At 44.2% G+C, this 19,169-nt stretch overlaps 1 protein-coding gene across 1 annotated transcript; it reads left to right on the top strand.

Moving 5' to 3' along the window:
* The first annotated feature begins 1,386 nt into the window (after positions 1-1,386).
* Positions 1,387-13,510, top strand: nolc1 (nucleolar and coiled-body phosphoprotein 1). Its single transcript, XM_080449373.1, has 14 exons — positions 1,387-1,518; positions 2,031-2,086; positions 2,617-2,753; positions 2,882-3,000; positions 3,789-3,900; positions 4,185-4,282; positions 4,873-5,005; positions 6,258-6,389; positions 6,572-6,661; positions 7,258-7,386; positions 8,778-10,850; positions 11,125-11,240; positions 12,009-12,092; positions 12,583-13,510. The coding sequence occupies exons 1-14, from the start codon at positions 1,408-1,410 to the stop codon at positions 12,745-12,747; spliced, it is 3,555 nt and encodes a 1,184-aa protein (XP_080305499.1). The 5' UTR covers positions 1,387-1,407; the 3' UTR covers positions 12,748-13,510.
* The last annotated feature ends 5,659 nt before the right edge of the window (positions 13,511-19,169 follow it).

The following is a 19,169-nucleotide window of genomic DNA, read 5'->3' on the forward strand; positions in this document are numbered from 1 at the left end:
CTATGAAAACAAGCCCAGAAGAGGCGAGCCCTTCTTCGCCCTTTTAAACATAATACATTGGCTATTTGAAAGCAGCAGAAGCTCACAACGCGTCACGATGCGATGCATTGTGAGCTTGTAGATCTGCTATTTTCAAAGGAAATTTAAAAAAAAATTGAATATTTTAGAAACATTTCAACAACACGAATATTGTGTGGGGGTTTAAACTGGTTTAACAACATTAGGAAGCAAGCCAAAATAAGATACTACATTTTAGAAAAAGCACAAAAAACACAACCCGCAACTACCTTACATTAAAGCAACTTTACAGAAAAACAAGCCCAAAGTCGCTTATAATAAGCGGACATGGCAACGCCGCATGTTAATGACACAAAAGGAAGAGGAGGAGTTTGTTTACGTAGAATGTATGGGACCGTGGAAACAAACGACCACCTTGCCTCCGTCACTAAGGTGTTTACTGTTCAAGTGCTCATATCCGGTCTAGAGCCCGCCTACCGTATCCGGCCATTTCCACGCATATATGAATACGCACACAGACTGTTTCCGTATCCGTTCTAGACCGGATACCCAAACTGCAAAGTGAATTAATCCCAGTCTAGTGGACCGACAACCGAAATAAAGCGTTATGGAACAATTGGAAAGCGTTGTCAACGCAACTCAGACTCTTAAAAACATAATGTGTGAAACAATAAAACAATTTCTCTAAAAGCAGAACTATTTTAAACACATTTACAATAATTATGATAACTTTAGCCTTGGATCAAGACTATCATAGATGTATTTTATCGATTTAGCCATTTTTTATATCTACGATAGTCTTGGATAGCACCCCCAGTGCGTCCTGAACTTTCACCAGTAAATCCCGTATTTCTCCAAACATGTACAAATACAAGATTGCCCCAAATGTTAACTCACGGTCCGGAGTCTTTGTGCAATGTATTAGTCCGTATTTTCAATAAATATGTGTTTTAATCCCGTCTGTGGCCGAACGTCATTTTCCTTCCTCATTTACTTATTTTTTACATTAAGTGTAATTCCGGCTTTCACCGGGTGCGCCCCGTTACTACCACCATTGAGAAATACAGGGAACTTCCGACAGAATCCGACACAGACAGGATTAAAACACATATGTATTGAAACATATGGACTAATACGTTGCACAAAGCCTCCGGACCGCTAGTTAACATTTGTGGCAACCGGGTAAGCACCTTATATATGTTCTTTGTAGATGTACGGAGAAGTACGGGCTTTACTGGTGAAAGTGCAGGACGCCCAAGACTATCGTAGATACGAAATTAAAAGACTCGCCGATATGATGACGTGGTCATTGTGCGCCTCCTGTTCAGCAGCCACGCCCACGGCACCCACATGTGACGGAGCGACGCGTTGGTCGAGCGTGGAGTGAAGATGGCGGAGCAGAACGCGGTGCCAAGTGATCTGTTTAAACACGTCTATTCCTTCCTACTGGAGAACAAGTTCACCAAGGCGGCCCAGCAGTTCATCAAGAAGGCTAAAGTGGTGAGAGCATCGCTGTGTATTGTTGTCCTCGACCTCCAGCTGCAACTCGTTAAGTTTAGGCTGTTTAAAGTACACTGACTCACACGAGGAGGGATACCTGCGTCGTACAACGGTGTCGCTTGCTGTTAAAGACCAGATGTTGCTTATATTTGTTTATTTATCGTTACTTAGCTTGTATTTAGGTTATATCTGCATTGCAGCCTCTAGTTGCCCTGTTTGAATTAATGATGGCTTTTCATTCTTGACTTGATTGAATACTTAACAGTTTGCATAAAAAAAAGCACTGGAAGTACAGTTCTATACAAAAGGATGCAAAAAGGATTAAAACCCAAGAAAGCACTATGGCTTGTTTCCATTGGGATCCTGTGTATTCAATTCATCGAAAAACTATCAGCTAGGATCATGTGTTGTCGGTTAGGTGGCAGCCAGGTGTTGTAATCCACGTACAAGAGTTAAAGAGTACAATTATTTAGTTTTCAAGGTTCATTTATTGCAATATTTGTTTCCCCCAGAATCCACAAGATCAAAATGAAGACAGCCTGATCGACATCTACGACTTCTGGGTGAAGTAAGTGACTTGTTAAACTGCTTGGCACATTGTGTCCATTGGTAGCCCCCTCTTTTTTTGTGGGGCCCAGTGGGGGGTTACATAATGTTACACTAACCCCTCCAGCTAATTGGTCTTTTCTTTGGGGGTGTACTGTATTTGTGCAGTTGGAGATGCATGACATCACGGTTTACTGTACATCAGTATATAGACTTTTTAAATGTCCGCCACTGCCCAAAGCCCCCCCCCCCACACACATGTACACATGTGCACATGTTCACTCTGCTCATGATGCAGAAACACATCAACATCATGTACACACACGCAGGGTAATATTGATAAATATCCATGCTCCTCTTTGATCACTTTCCAAGGGGCAAAAGACAATGTGATCGTCTGTTGTTTGGAAAATAAAATATTTGTTTCCCGATTTGGTTGGCACCATCTTAATTTGCTGCATCACCTTCGAGATCGTTTTCTCGCCCAGCTCTACACGCACCTCGTCTGGTAGTGCTTCTGAGGCGCTTCATGTTACGAACATTTCTTCCCAGGTCGCCCGAAACAAAGAAACGAAAGGCCGAAGATACCAATGGTCCATCTGAAGATGCCAGTGGTCCAACTTCTGCCAAAAAGTCAAAGACCAGCACAGAGAGCTCTGGCAGCGAGGCAGAAGATGCTGCACCTGCAGGTATGTCAAATGTTTCATTTGATCAACACGCCTTAAATTACAACACGTCACTGATGTGATGTTAAATCCACTGCAAACATTTGTAACTTTAGTATCGGATGCTTTCATGTCCATGATTGTCCTTTCAGCAGCCACAGTTACACCTGCTAAGGTAGCACCCGCTAAGGCAGCGGCTGCTAAAGCTGCCTCTAGCAGCAGTGAGGACTCCAGTGAGGATGAAGCGGCGACTGTCAAGGCTCCAGCAAAGGTTGGGGGACGAATAATCAGACTCCTTCCAAACAGAGTCCTGCACGGGTCCAATTTTGACAACCCGTGCCCCGTACGTCAATAATCAGACCTGTGGACCGACCCGTCACCCGTGATTATATCTAAATACAAACCAGACCCACCCAGCCCGTCAAATAATGGACCCGTTGTCCAGCCCTTCAAATAATGGACCGTTGTCCGCCCGTTACCCGTGATTACATGCAGTAAATAGCCTACAGACAGTCACTCAATTTAAAAATGTGTTAAAATGCTTTTAACACAAGATAGCAGCCTTCAACAATAGCGGTACATTCAGTGGTCAGGTTCGTTCAGAAATCTGCACGTCAAGTGAAGAACGGAGGAGCGAGCTATCCATAGCCATGCGCGAGAACTGCGCATACACGCAGTACGCACATGTTATTGTTTACATTGTCAGATGGTTTTAATTTGAAGGTTTGACAGGATGTTCAATGTGTTTTTGTGAGTTAAGACAACTGACCGGCGTGCTCTATGCCGGCTGTTAAGTTACACAAGTGACGTTGTTTCGGCGGAAACGGTACTCTCTGATTTTCACAATAAAATGTTACCCACCCGTGTTTAATTCAGTACCGCCCGTCCCGTGAACTTATAAAAGTATATTTTTCACCCGTTTTCACCTGTCAATCGCGGGTATCCGCAGGTACCCGGCCCGTTGCAGGACTCTGCTTCCAATAACACCCTGCCAATGTACAGAATTAACACGTCACTTCGTGTCTGTTCCACTGTTAAACATGTCTTTTCTGAACGCAGGTTCCAGTGAAACCTGCAGCTGCACCAGCGGCGAGGAAAAAGGATGCCAGCTCTAGCAGTGAAGAATCAGACTCGGAGGATGAAAAGCCAGCAGCCAAAGTCTCTGCACCCAGTGAGTTCATGGACAAACCATTTGCATCAAATGTATACAATATATGATTAAATAGGAGCTCAACACAAGACTGTGTGAAGACAGCGTTTTCAAGGCGTGTTGGTATGGCTGGAGATTGTTTTTGGTCCTAAAACGTCTAAATGGACAGGGGTCATGTTCGTTTCAAAACGCTGTTTTAAAATGAGTGTGTTGGTGTGGAGTCGGACATGGATGGACGACGTGGTCGGTGTAATATTGGTCTCACATCCTTGTGTATCTTACATGCTAATGCTCTTCATTTCTAGAACCTAAGGCGGCTGCTGTCCCCCCCAAAGCTGCCGTTCAGAAGAAAGACAGCAGCAGCAGTGAGGACAGTTCCTCTGAAGATGAAAAGGCAGCAAAGGTACATCTGAAACCTACATTATACGTTGTTGCATAATTGTGGATTGTGTATTATTGTTGGAACAGATTCTCAGCTGAAAAACTGGACGACATGAGTTGTTTGAAAATCAAATAAACCAGTTATTTTCGGCATGTAACAAAGTATAAATTAGACATTACAGATCAGGCCCTTTCTGAATTCTTACACTGCATACTACTTATAATAAAAAAAATTATAACTTTTCATCTGGAGACAGTCATACTCCTTTTCAAACGGAGATAAATGAGACCTCTTCGATCAAGGTCTCTTCTTAGATATGGAGAAAACAAGTGTGTTAAGGCATGTGAAACATACATTAGTTGTTTTTATAAATGCAAGAGAACGATTGAATCCAAAATTCTAAAGACGAAAGTTGACAGTTAAAACGGAGCATTCGAAGACGAATGCAAAGAGAACTATATGTTCATCAATGCAAGGCCGTTGTCTTATCTGTTCACATCTTAACCTATTCCTTATTATCACTCCCCAGTCCCCATGGCTACCTGTTGCCTACCAGGCCATGTTATGTGGAACCTTTGCCTTGATAACCTGATACAGTGTCTTCCTGATAGGCTCCAGTGAAGCCCCCAGCCCAGGTGAAACCCCCCGCTGCTCCCGCTAAGACCGCAGCCGCCGCCAAATCTAGCAGTGAGGACTCTTCTTCAGATGAGGAAGAGGCTCCTCCCAGCAAAAAACCCAGAGAAGGTGCGTTTAAGCGGGTGCAACAGTAAATCGGTAAAAATATATATATATTGTCGCTGTCGGGCAGAAACCTCTTATCTCCATATTCTAACTTTTTGTGTATTTTTTTTTTGTTGTAAATTAACTCTTTCACAGGAGCCGAGATACAGGATTTTTAAGTAATAAGTTAACCAGGAAGTGAATGGAGCAGCAGTACATCTTTCGGATCGCGTTATCTCTGGTTCTTTGTGAAAAAAAGTCGTCATAAGTCGTTCTTGGCAGCCAGGGCGTTATGACGATGTCTCGTCATAAGTCGTTCTTGGCAGTGAGAGAGTTAATGGCCTACTTGATCATACGACAGCGTCACACAAAAGTAGCAGATCCATAAGCTTGTAGATTTGCTACTTTTGCTATTTTGTTAACTCTTTGAATGTCGTCGACGCGTTATCGAGTCAATTGCTAGTTTGTCCAGTTGGCCGTCGACACGTTGGACGCGCGTTTAGCTTTTTCATTGTTTAATCTGTGATCGCGCTGTTCTGTTTATTTTTCATCATCAATTTCGTTTTCTGTTTGCTTCACACTCACCGGGTTCCGGATTCATGACGCAGATTCCGTTTCCGGTTCTAATTTTTTCCCCGGTCATTTTAGGTATATATATCACACGGTATAAAAAAACGAACGGAGAGCTCCACTTCTATTTTCTTTAGTCTGGATGACGAACAGTTATCGTCGTCGTGTATCACAACGGTCTGAAGCCCGATCGGCGATTGTCGAAAACGTCACATCCGGTTATGACGTATGGACTGTTTGAGCCTGTTTGGGGGGGGTCAAGCGAGTGATCAAGAGGTCGAACTGCTGCTCTCTGCTGGTCGATCTGTCGTATGTGTTTAAAACCGCAGCCAGACAAACTATTTGAAAAAAAAAAAAAAAAAAAAATCAAAGAGTTAATAGAAAAGTTACATTTTTGGACATACGAGGTTTCTACCCGACAGAGATGATATATTGTGGATAATCGGACTAATCGATTTCCACCATTCTTTTCCACGTTGATTGGTGGATATACGTATGCAATATATAACCATATATACATTTATTTATTTTGTCTGAACGGAAGAAAAAAAAACGTCTCAATTATTCGATTAATTGAAAAAGTAATCGATAGAGTAATCTCTGAGAAAATAATTGATAGTCTCAGCCTACACTACACGTGTTCCTTCACATTTACATGTCTGTATATGAACCACTGTGCTGATCAGCCACCCTGCTTTCATGACAGGAGCCTATAGCGCTGTCCCACCTCCAGACCAGAAGCAGCCAGCTGCTCCAGCAGTGAGCAAGGCAAAGAAAAGTGACTCTTCAGACAGCAGTGAAGACAGCAGTGACGAAGAGGCAAAGAAAAAAGTGACCGGTAAGAATTGCCATGTTAGCCTTGGATTCTTCCGTGTCTCTTTCTGCTTTCGTAAGGATTATCTGATTGGTATCTTCTGCCTCGCTGCTCGACTCCTCACTGCCAGAGCTCTCTGTGTTGGTCTTTGCCTTTTTTGGCAGAAGTTGGACCATTATCTGATCTGGTTGTTGTACTCTTTTTAGCTAAACCTGCCCCTGTGAAGACCACCCCAGCCAAACCGGAGGCCACCAAAACCGCCGCAAAGAAGCAAGAGTCCAGTTCTGACAGCTCAGGTAAAGATGAATGTTTCAGCTGCAGTCATTGGCACTTAACACATTGACCGCCGGGCCCGTAGTTCTACGGGCCGTTAAATCCAACGGTAAAGCGCCGATCCCGTAGCCTACGGGCTGTGGTGCTTTTTCATTTTTTTCGAAAAAAAAAACTTTTTTCAATTTTCTAGTACGGCACATTTCATTGTAACACCACCGGAAACAGAATTATTTGGGATCCGGTTTTGACGATCACGTCCGCCCTCGTTCTACAGACGAAACTGAAACTCAATTCTCTTCCTGTAGTTTTTTCTCCTCGCATATCACTGTTTAACGTAATCCGCTCTAACTACAACATGGATGCCCCGTTTGACACGTGGTTTTCACTGGGAGATACAGGGAGATGTCGCCGATGTAAACAGACCGTGTACGGCTCAATCTTAAGGATTTTAACAAGATCTATAGCGACGTGAAAAAAACAAAAAACAACAATAAAACGTAGGCACTGGTGAGTACATTATGAGATTAACCTCTGGCGGTCAATGTGTTAATGTATTATGCATTCTCCAACACAAGCTGAGGTATGTGAGCAAGCTGATAATGTGTGTGTCTCTCTTCAGATTCAAGCTCGGATGAAGAAGAGGCAAAGAAGCCTGCAGCTAAGGTCACTCCAGTGGCAGAGAAGCCTGCAGCCAAAGCTGCACCAGTCAAGACACCCCCAGCAAAAAAAGCTGATTCCTCAAGTTCAGGTGAGCCAAGGCAAAATATGAGGACTTGACAGTTATTTCGTCATTAGTTTCATTTCACCCCCCATGTTTATAGTCACGGCCAACCCCTATGGTTGGTCTTGGGAAGGGTATAGACCAGTGGTTCTGAACCAGTGGTCCGGGGACCACCAGTGGTCCTTCAGGGGGTTCCAGGTGGTCCCCAGCTAAATTATGGAGAGTTGGTAACCAAATGGACCCTTATAGACCTGTTAACCCTTGAGAGCGTAAAATGAAACAAGTAAAATTATTGTTACATCTGCATTACTTAATTAAATGTTATTTTGGTACCACATCATACAGCGTGGACTTGTGGACAAAATCGTATCCAACGATAACAATGTTCTAAGTTTTGGGTCTGATAGTCTAAATCTCATCAAATGGTGGTCCGTGGCTCAAATGTTGAATAAATAATGGGCCTTAATATGAAAAGGGTCGAAAACCACTAGAGTAGACAACCACTTGTCTTCTCCGATAGGGTCGCCAGTCACTTCTTTTCACCAGACGGTGAGGAGCACTTCACGGAGAGTAGAGGGAGCAATGCATGCAAAAAACACAACTGGGGAGTTTCACTGGGAGGGAGTAATGCATTCAAAACGAAACATAAAAACCAGGGAGGAGTTTGACTGGGAGGAGTAATGAATGCAGAGGAACACGCTATCCTTCCCAGTTCCTCTTGGGGTACCGCTGCACCACCTGGACATGTGTTCCCACATGACCAGTGCTGCTATATCACCAGTTGGACTCCAAAACAACTAGCAGTTTTGACATGCATGCAGTGTTGACTTCGTTGACTAAAACTATGACGAAAAATGTTCGTCGACTACCTTTTTTTTCACTGATAAAACTAAGCTGCGATGACTAAAACTAAGACTAAATATATTGACAATTTCGTGAACAAATAAAAACTAGACTAAAATGTTAGGGAGGGGAGAAGAGATCCAGTAGAACTAAAAGACAAGTCATTTTATGTTTGGTTGCGCTCGGGTGTTGCGCTCTGCGTTGTGAGCTTGTAGATCAACTATTTTCAGCATCCAACCAAGTGTAAAATCAGCCATTACAACGCCATCAAGGCACCGCCAACATACATTTTAGTCGACTAAATCAACTGTAGATTTAGTCGACTATAATCTTATATTTAGTAGACTAAAACAAAAAAAAATCAGATGACTAAAATATGACTAAAACTAAGTGGAATTTCATTCAAAAGACTATGACTAAAACAAAATAAAAATTTGCTGTCAAAATCAACACTGCATGTGACTTTGGTTCTCAGCGCTACTCTTGTCGGATTACAGTCATTGATAAGTTGGCAAGTGATTCAATCCAATATCAAAGTGTTTTGACGGTTTATATTCTCCATAAATCTGATCCAGACTCGGATAGCAGTTCTGAAGACGAGGCCCCTGCGAAGCCTGTAGTTAAAGCTGTTGCAGCGCCAGCGGCTGCTTCTACCCCCAAACCCCCGGCTAAGGCAGCAGAGAGCAGCTCCGACTCAGACGACTCCTCTGAAGATGAAGCCCCACCCAAGACCAAGCCTGCAGCCACACCTAAACCTGCCTCCAAGCCCGCTACACCTGCCTCCACCCCTAAACCTCCAGCCAAGGCTGCGGAGAGCAGCTCTGACTCCTCCTCTGAGGATGAGGAGGCCGCTAAGCCAGCCTCCAAGCCTGCTACACCTGCCCCCAAGCCTGCTACACCTGCTGCTGCTGCAGAGAGCAGCTCTGACTCGTCCTCTGAGGATGAGGAGGCCGCTAAGCCAGCCCCCAAGCCTGCTACACCTGCCCCCAAGCCTGCTACACCTGCTGCTGCTGCAGAGAGCAGCTCTGACTCGTCCTCTGAAGAGGACGAGCCAGCCAAGGCCAAGCCAGCAGCATCTAAACCAGCCGCACAGGCCCCCGCCCCTGCTACCCCTGTGGCTAAGCCTGCTGCTGCGGCAGAGAGCAGCTCTGATTCTTCCTCCGAGGAGGAGGAACCGGCCAAGGCCAAGCCGACCGCAGCTAAACCAGCACCCCAGACCCCCAAGCCTGCGGCCCCTGCAGCTAAACCGGCGGCAGAGAGCAGCTCTGACAGTGACAGCTCTGAGGATGAGCCTGCTGCAGCCAAGCCTGCCGCGCCCAAGCCCGCAGCTGTCAAGGCTACTCCTGCTCCAGCAAAGAAGACGGAAGAGAGCAGTTCCTCAGACAGCTCTGATTCTGACACAGAGGCTAAGAAGACCACCCCGGCTAAGCCTGCACTCACCAATGGTAAGGCTGCCACGCCTAAAGCTGCCACCCCAGCAGCCAAGGCCCCAGCCAAGAAGGCCGAGTCCTCATCTAGCGACAGTAGTTCCGACGAGGAAGAGGTGGCCAGTAAGAAGCCTGTGAAACCCGCTACAGCGGCAACAACTCCTAAGACCACTCCAGCCGCAGCACCCAAGACCACCCCAGCCAAGAAGGCTGAGTCTTCATCTAGTGACAGTAGCTCTGACGAGGAAGAGGCGGCCAGTAAGAAGCCTGTGAAACCCGCTGCCGCGACACCGAAGACCACCCCAGCCGCAACACCCAAGACCACCCCAGCCAAGAAGGCTGAATCCTCATCTAGCGACAGTAGCTCTGACGAGGAAGAAGCAGCCAGTAAGAAGCCTGCGAAACCCGCCGCAGCGGCCGCGACACCGAAGACCACCCCAGCCGCAACACCCAAGACCACCCCAGCCAAGAAGGCTGAGTCTTCATCTAGTGACAGTAGCTCCGACGAGGAAGAGGCCAGTAAGAAGCCTGTGAAACCGGCTACAGCGGCCGCGACACCAAAGACCACCCCAGCCGCAACACCCAAGACCACCCCAGCTGCGACACCCAAGACCACCCCAGCCAAGAAGGCCGAGTCCTCATCTAGTGACAGTAGCTCAGACGAGGAAGAGGCCGTTAAGAAGCCCGTGAAACCCGCTGCAGTGGCTGCGACACCGAAGACCACCCCAGCCCCAACGCCCAAGACCACCCCAGCCAAGAAGGCTGAGTCTTCATCCAGTGACAGTAGCTCTGACGAGGAAGAAGCAGCCAGTAAGAAGCCTGCGAAACCCTCTACCTCAGCCACAACTCCTAAGACTACTCCAGCCGCAGCACCCAAGACCACCCCAGCCAAGAAGGCTGAGTCATCATCTAGTGACAGTAGCTCCGACGAGGAAGAGGAGGCCAGTAAGAAGCCTGTGAAACCTGCTACAGCGGCAGTGGCAGCGACACCCAAGACCACCCCAGCCAAGAAGGCTGAGTCATCATCTAGTGACAGTAGTTCTGACGAGGAAGAGAAAGAGAAACTTAAAGCTATAGTGGCCTCAACTCCTAAGATCACCCCAGCGGCAGCCGCAACACCCAAGACCACCCCAGCCAAGAAGGCGGAGTCCTCATCTAGCGACAGCAGCTCTGATGAGGAAGTTAAAGCTGCCACAGCACCCACCACCCCCACAACAAATGGTAAACTATTAAACAAACGCTGAATCTGTTGTTGGTATTTACAAGGGGAAAATGCAATGTGGTTATAGCGAGACGGTACATGGCATCTCTCAAAAATGACCATTACCTGAAAGGTCAGGCTTGTTTGTTTCTCCCCTGTTTGTATTGGCCTTTCTAAGCACGCTGTCTCTTGTCTATCCATGAATACAGTCAAGCCCAGTAAAATACAATTTCACTGCTAAATGTCACCAGCACGCCTGACACCGCAGGTCTTTACCCTCTTGATTTGCAACAGGTACAAATGGCAACGGAGACTCGTCTGAAGGTGAGGAGGAGGAGGAAGTGAAGACACCAAAGGGGAAGCAGAAGAAGCCCACCACACCGCAAACGTTTCCAAAAGCCAATCAGAAGGTAAGACCTTCTCCAACCATTATCCTTATGTGGCTTCAAAAGAGAAGAATATCTCATTTAATTTAGTAATCAAAGTTAAAGGTAGGGTAAGTGATATTTTTTGGTTAAAACAAAAGTTTTTTTTTATTAAAAAGTTAAAGCACTATATTCTGATAGTAATCATTGCTATATAGTGTTTGTTCAGTCACATGGGTCTCCCTGTCTCTCCAGATCTTTAATAACAGAAAATACATTTTCAGGTCGTTGACACAATGTCAGCCAATCAGGAGAAAGTACCCATTTATCAGCTTTATTTTTATAGTGTTCCAGTTACAATTTTGTTTGCTCATTTATTTGTGTCACCGCTTCCAAGTTCACTTGTTTATTCTGTATCCTGACTGAGTTCTCCATCCTGATTGGATAACATTGGTATCCCAGCTTGAAAATGCATTAATAAAGAGCTGGAGAGACATGGAGACTCCTGTTACTGAACAAACACACAGCTATTTAACACTTATTTTAACCAAAGAAAATCACTTACCCTACCTTTTTTTTATGTAAAGAATAAACATATTTATTCTGAAATGTATAGTGAGATGTATATCATATATTTACCCTGTTTAATTACAAAGAAAAAGTTGACAGAACTGTAGACTTAATTACTTAATTGTAGACAGTAATTACTGGCCTTCTGAACCAGTAGAAAGTCACACAAACACACACAGTACACAACCTTTACATGAACATAATGCATGTCTAATGATGTCTGTCCATCTATTTGCTCCACAGACTAAGAATGCACCATTCCGTAGAGTAAGGGAGGAGGACGTGGATGTTAGCCAAAATCTCGCAGACAACTCATATGAAGCCAAGGTGAGCCCTTTACTAGTCCCCCAGAGAGCAGCCCCCCCAAATCCTTGTTCTAGTCCAGGGGTCTTCAATGTTTTTCAGGCCAAGGACCCCTTAGCTGAGAGGGCGATGAAGCAGGGACCCCCACTACATATTGTGTTGCAGATTAAAAATTTTCATAGATAGTTGGATTCATTTTAATGTGTATTTTCAGACGGTTAACCTTTTAAACGGTCGATATTTAGTAAATTTCCCTCTACACCAAATCTCAGAAAATAGACGATCTGCGAGGCGTTGTGAGCTTGTAGATCTGCTGTTTTCGGCTAATGTTCCTCATCGCACAAAGATTTGGCGGACCCCCTGTAGCAACACTGAGGACCCCCTAAGGATCCCGGACCCCCTGTTGAAAGACCCCTGTTCTAGTCTATCACTATCAAAAGCAGTACAGAGTAGTAGAAATGAATGTTTAGTATGGACATTTCCATCCATAGCAACGCTGTGATCTTTCTTCCAGCGTGGATCCACTGGTGGTGACTGGGGTTCAAAAGCCAACGACGCACTGAAGTTCACAAAGGGCAAGTCGTTCCGCCATGAAAAGACGAAGAAGAAGCGAGGAAGCTACCGGGGAGGACCGATCAACTCGGATTCAGTCAACTCAATCAAGTTTGACAGTGACTGAGAGCCCTTTTTACAACTCCTGCAATGACTGACATAGGACTGTCGGAGTGTTCTACTCCTCTCTCTGTCCCCCCCACAGACTATTTCCCTTAAAAGAGTCGTTTACCCCAAAGATTACTCAATTACACACCCTGTGAAGCCTTGAATTCATGGAGATTTATTTGTTTGTTGCGTTCCTAAGCCAATCATTTGACAATTAGCCTTGAATTCATGGAGATTTCTTTTGTTTTGTCGCATTCGTCATCAAATTATTGGCTTAGGAATGCGACAAAAACAAAATAAATATCCAGGAATTCAAGCCTTTTTTTTGGGTGAACTACTCCTTTTAAATACCATCACCACCCCCCTGTCCTTCTAGCAGGAGCGTTCTGACTGAGGAATGTGTTCCCAGAGCGGAGCAGGGATTTTGTTATCAGTTGCTCCTAGTTGATAATGGAGACTAGTCCATTCAGCTCATTTCTAAGCCAACAGTGTAGTGCAGGATAAGGCTGGCTGCATGGGAGAGATGTCTTCTACCATGCCTTCCTCCAGATAGCGTCACAAAGGGTAAAATGTTCCTTTCGCTGCACTCATTTTAGCCACTAGGTGGCTGTAGGCCACCAATTACCGTTAACCTGGCAGTTATGTTTTGGGTCCTGCTGTTCCTTGTTCGGACATTGATAAACTATACAGTTTCCTCTTCTGTTGCTTGTTCGGACATTGATAAACTATACAGTTTCCTCTTCTGTTGCTTGTTCGGACATTGATAAACTATACAGTTGCCTCTTCTGTTGCTTGTTCTGAAATTGTTAAACTGTACAGTTTCCTCTTCTGTTGAGTTTCTTTCATTATTCGTTGTGACATTTTATTTTATTTGTATACAAATTTTGAAACCGGCATCTATTGTGAAAGGTCTCACTTGGTCTTCTTACTTAAAAAGGTTGGAAGTGATTTTGTTTTCTTGTCGAGTTTGGGTTATTGGGGTGTCATTAGTTTGTTTTCCTTTTAAACGTGAGGAGGAGACCTCAGGCATTGTCTCTGCAAGTACGTGTGAACACTTTAGGTTTTATAAGTATTTATTGAACAGTTTTAGTCCATCTCAACATCCATATCTTTTCCATGTAACTCTTCAAGCCATCTTGTTTTGTGAGACCCATCAGTTACTGTTTGCTTATCACCGATGTAGAGTCCTGACAGCCGAGGCTACCTCTCCTCCCCCCACCCACCTTCAAAGTTGTTTTAATTGTAGCAATTTCAGTTAACTCTACTGTAATGTACCTCTTGTTTTTTTCTTTTTCATATTGAGGACTTTTGATCTACTTAAATAAAGCTTTAAAAAAGTTCCAGAGTTACTTTTCTAATTGCAAACATCTGGTCGTATCCAGTTCTAGGTCAGTGGTTCTAATATTTTCATGTAAAGGAGACCCCCAAAGGTATATGCATTTGGCTGTGGACTCACATTTGAAAAGAGCAGATTTGTCCGTTTCCAAAAATGCAGTGGGAAAGTCCCTGCCCGCCAGCACGGAGGTTGTGTGTTCGAATCCACCGTGGATTCTATACGGACATAATTGGCCCGTGTTCCGGGGAGGGTGATATTGGTCATTGCATATATTCCTGCAGGCCGGGGGACACAGGAATGTGTGTGGGGAGGAATTAATTGGCATAACTAAATTAGGGAGAATGGTGTAAAAAAATTTATTGGCTACTCAAAAATTTAAGAGGAAGAAAAAAAAGGGAAAGCCATCTGTCATTTTCTCTCTCTCTGGTCTTAATGGGTTTAACTGTTCCTCATTTAGCTGGGGACCCCCTGGAACCCTCGCAGGTCCTCGGACCCCACTTTAACAACCAGAGTTCTAGTTAATACCAAATTGTCAAATATTACATAAGGAAGAGGCAAACATGCCAAAAATAGCTGATCTACAAGCTCAGCGCTGTGAACTTGTAGTTCGGCTATTTTCACAATATTTGTCTGTGGAACCGAGTCAAACTAAATGGAATGCCTGGGGTCCCCAGTTCAAATATGATTATTTAGTGGGGTCGCGGTCTGAAGAGTTTGGGATCCCTTGGTCTAGTCTAGAGAAATCACAGTGACAATACTGTTGAAAGCCACTAGATGGCAGTCAGACAGCTCTGCTGACGCTGCAGGCCCACAGCTGCATCTGAGCTCTTCACTTGCCATTTTTTCCTGATGCCACAGGACAGACTTAAGGTCATTCACTGTCTATAAATAATAGGCCCAGACTGTAACGTGCAATTTTCCCTACGAGGAACGTCACAGGAAGCTGTCAGTGTGGTTTCAATGTGACTAGATACGAAATGACAAGCTGTCCTGATTGAGAAGCAATCTCTCTCAAATGTAGCATAGGAGACGGGATGACATTATCTGTAATGGGATATGTGTGTGTTTTGGTATGCAGCCAGCACGGCCCAGTAGACCATACATACATACATACAAACAAACAAACATGGTAGCACTGCACTGCACCCTACAGTATATCACTGTTGTCGGGCATAAATCTCCATATTCTAACTCTTTGTGTTTTCGCGTAAATTAATGCCCTACTTGATCATACTACAGCGTCACACAAAAGTATCAAAAACAGCAGATCTACAAGCTCGAAATGTGGCACGGAGCGATGAGTTTTGAGCTTGTAGATCCATTTTTTTATTTGAATCCTGAAAAGTTTAAGTAACGGTTTTGGACATAATATGAGGTTTCCTCCCGACAGAGACGATATAATACAAGTGATATGAGAGGATATGTGCAAAATATTAGTTTTGACACCTTTGTTGTAGCACAGGTTTTGAGTAGCCAATACATACCCCCAACTTATTCGGTATGCCAATTAAACCCTCATGGTTTCGAACTCACGACCTGGGCAGGGACTTTACCACTGCGCCACCGAGCACGCGGAAAAGCTCCAATTGAGGTGGAACTAGTGGTGCCTTATCAACCACTTTCAACCAGGGGCGTATTTCACGAAAGCAGAATTAGGGGTTAAGCCTGGATTTAACACCTATCCTAGCTTAATTTAGCCAGGATTAGCGATGAATCGGTTTCATGAAAGCTGAATTACCATTTCGTAATTCATTGTCAGTAATCCATCCTATCAGAGTTTTGCGAGGACGTCGTATCGACGTTGTAAAAGACGTGTCTTTTCAGCAGATATCTCTTTACACACACAATACAACGCCCATACGACGTCCGAGTCAGACCTCAGTCAGCAGCTGTTTTGCAAAAAATACGTTGAAACACGTCTGACTCGGACGTCGTATGGACGGCGTATGCACGGCGTTTGGGCGTTGTTGTATTGTGTGCCCAGTGGGTAGAGACATCTGTTGAAAAGACACGTCTTTGTGCAACTTGAATTATGGATTTTTTATTGCATTTTAAGTTTTAGATGGCTTTTCCCAACCCCGTAGCCTAAGTGAACGGTGAACACCAGTGATATTGTAAGTTTATTAAGTGGAATTCATAATTCATAATTGTCAATTATTTTTTCCCCCCTTCCTATAAATGTAAGGCAAGTTTTAGATTCATCACGCACAAACCTTACATTTCCCCACCAACATAGAAAGAATGTAAATCAGTAATTTATCTACATAATGTATAGTCACAATAAAAATATGCTATGAATAATTATGTTGTCAGTGCCATTTATAAAGCCCTGCATTGACTTTTTTCAGCCAGCAGGTGTGGCGGCAACAACATGAGACCAAAATACTTGATAGTCACGTGACTTTTTGCCTTTTGTAGTCAAATGCATTTATATAAAAATAATAATAATAATAATTAGGCTATCATCTGTCATGACCGTCATGGATGAACTTCAACCTGGTGTTTGCACGTTCTCCATTTTTGACCCGTTCATTCATCTACATAAACGTTCGGATTTCAAATATAAAGTTTTTGACCCTGGCAAGGGTGGAAGTTGAAACTGTGACTTCTGCTTGTAAGGCAGCTGCTCCAATGTTCCCCAGCTTTAGCTCAGTCGAAAGAGCTCTTGACTTCAGACTCCAAGTTCATGGGATCGATTCCCAGTTTAGGAACCTCGGCATCCAAGCAATCTGGCCCCCACGGGTCTACTATCTTTTTTCGCCTTTATCATAAAGGTTGCTGGACAATATATAGAGGATGAAATGCATCATTTATTAAATAATATAAAGGTAACATCAAATACATTGTAAAGTAGAAAAAGTGCTCCTCGGAGCACAGGTCTCCCGCCAGGTAGGTTATTGTGGGCCAGCAATGTTTGGAATTCGCCAGTCAGGATGGAATATGAAAAATCGGACGGATACGTCTTGATCACTTGACTATAGAGATAATGTGTACCGATTTGCGTGATGTTTGGACAAGATTTGTGGGAAAACTATAAAAGAAAATGTTTCGCAATAATCGGCCTCCTGGTGGCGCTATGATAGGGCAATGTCAAAAAAAAAATGCAGGGCAAAGGCTTTCCCTTGGCCTGGAGTGCACATTCAAAGTTTTACAAAGATCGTGCAGTTAGAGGTAAAAACACAAATCGGCCTGATAGCGTGCGTGTTTGCGTGTGTATGTGCGTGCACGTGCAGTCACGCACACACTTGTATAACTATACTTGTGAGGATTGTTTTATGGTAAAAAAAAAATAGTGTTAGGATTACTATTAGGAAAACATTGGGGTTGGGGTTAGGATTAGACATTCAGAGGTTTGGGTTAGGGGCTGGACTCTGGAGTTTAGTGTTTTCTCTATACTTGTGCTACGATGTCACACACTGAAAATAGCTGATCTACAAGCTCACAATAAGGATGCTGCATGGGGTTTTAACGTGTGGCCCTCAGGGGCCCCCTGGCCAGCAGTAAACTGGGTTGTACATCGTGGCCCCTGGTGGTGACCGTTCTCATGGCAGATCCCTGAACAGTGTTTGTGGCACGTTTGGTGCGGATCAGAGCAACAGTACGCCTCAGAAACCCTTCATTGGCTCCTGGTTGCTGCCCACACAGAGTACACAACACTAGGGGCAGCAGTTCTACAGGGGGTAGAACCCCTGTAGATCCCGCGGGCTCCCCCAGAAGTAAGTGTGGAAGTGTCCTTGAGCAAGACATTGAACCCCTAATAGCTCCCGATGAGCAGGTTGGTGCCTTGCATGGTTTCCTCCGCAATCGGTGTGTGAATGTGTGTGTGAATGTGTGTGAATGTGTGTATGAATGTGTGTGTGAATGTGTGTGTGAATGTGTGTATGAACGTGTGTGTGAATGGGTGAATGTAATGCACAATCTATGTAAAGCGCTTTGGATAAAAGCGCTATATAAATGCACCATTTACAACATTGATGTTGGTCTCAAGCAGTGGTGTAGATTGACTGTATTTGCCGTGGGTTTTTGTATCAAAAGGGCCCCTGATATGAATGTATTATGCAAGCAACTTCGCTGGTTTAAACAACATTTACAGTATGTACTGTACCATCAGCTTCCAGTAGGCTACTTGCCTTGAAACAGTGCCTGGGATTGAACCCAGAACCATGTGATTCAAAGGCGAACACTCTACTGACTTAGCTACCCGGGCACACATCTGTACAGCTATACATATAGATACATTGATAGATGGATATTAATATGGATCATCACTCAGTGGCAGGACTCAAGCTGATAACTTCACACAGAGTGAGAGAGAGAGAGAGAGAGAGAGAGAGAGAGAGAGAGAGAGAGAGAGAGAGAGAGAGAGAGAGAGAGAGAGAGAGAGAGAGAGAGAGAGAGAGAGAGGGGCCTAATAGTGGAGTTGTGTTCCTGTGAGTTACAGAGCCTTTGCTCTGTAACTCACATGCCTTGTGTGCGTTGTGTGTGTAGTATGTGCATGTGTGTGTGTCTGTATATGTTTATGAACAAAGTGTCAGTCACATTGCAATAGATTAAATGCATGTAATCAGTAAACTCATTTATGAGGTTCAACTGAAGCAGCATGACTAAAATATTCCCATAGTGCACAGACTGGATCTCATACAGGCTGCTGGAATGCAGAATTAATATTTTGTTATTGAATGAATGTTAATAAGCATGGTCCAATGCCAGCTCAGCATCACAAAGCTACATTATAATTCTCCCTCCTGTCAGAGGAGTCATTCATTCACACACACACACAGATAGTGTGTTTTTATCACACTATGCCCAATTATGGATTACTGATGTCATAGTATTGACACAATTCAGATCATAGATTTAGCTAAAATAGACTTTCAGGTTGAGTAACGTCATTAGCTATTCCATATAATGATGTCATCATGTAGTGATATCACAACATAATTATTACATCAGATGTAATTGTCCTTTTAAATGTTGTTATTGTATTTTCCAACACAACACCATTCAGGAACTTCAGGAAACTGCCCCTCCTTCTAACAACCTCTTCTGTAAATTAGTTGCACTGATTCAGTGGTGCTGGTGTGTGAAATGTTTCACTGGACGAT

The sequence above is a fragment of the Gymnoscopelus braueri genome, assembly GCF_963280865.1.
Source record: "Gymnoscopelus braueri genome assembly, chromosome: 14".
Lineage (NCBI taxonomy): Eukaryota > Metazoa > Chordata > Actinopteri > Myctophiformes > Myctophidae > Gymnoscopelus > Gymnoscopelus braueri.

Bases quoted from the DNA above. Each gene is read 5' to 3' on its own strand.
- nolc1 (XM_080449373.1), top strand. From the start codon at position 1,408: ATGGCGGAGCAGAACGCGGTGCCAAGTGATCTGTTTAAACACGTCTAT. The intron at 2,087-2,616 runs GTAAGTGACTTG...ATTTCTTCCCAG, and splicing joins ATCTACGACTTCTGGGTGAA to GTCGCCCGAAACAAAGAAAC. The intron at 6,662-7,257 runs GTAAAGATGAAT...GTCTCTCTTCAG, and splicing joins GTCCAGTTCTGACAGCTCAG to ATTCAAGCTCGGATGAAGAA.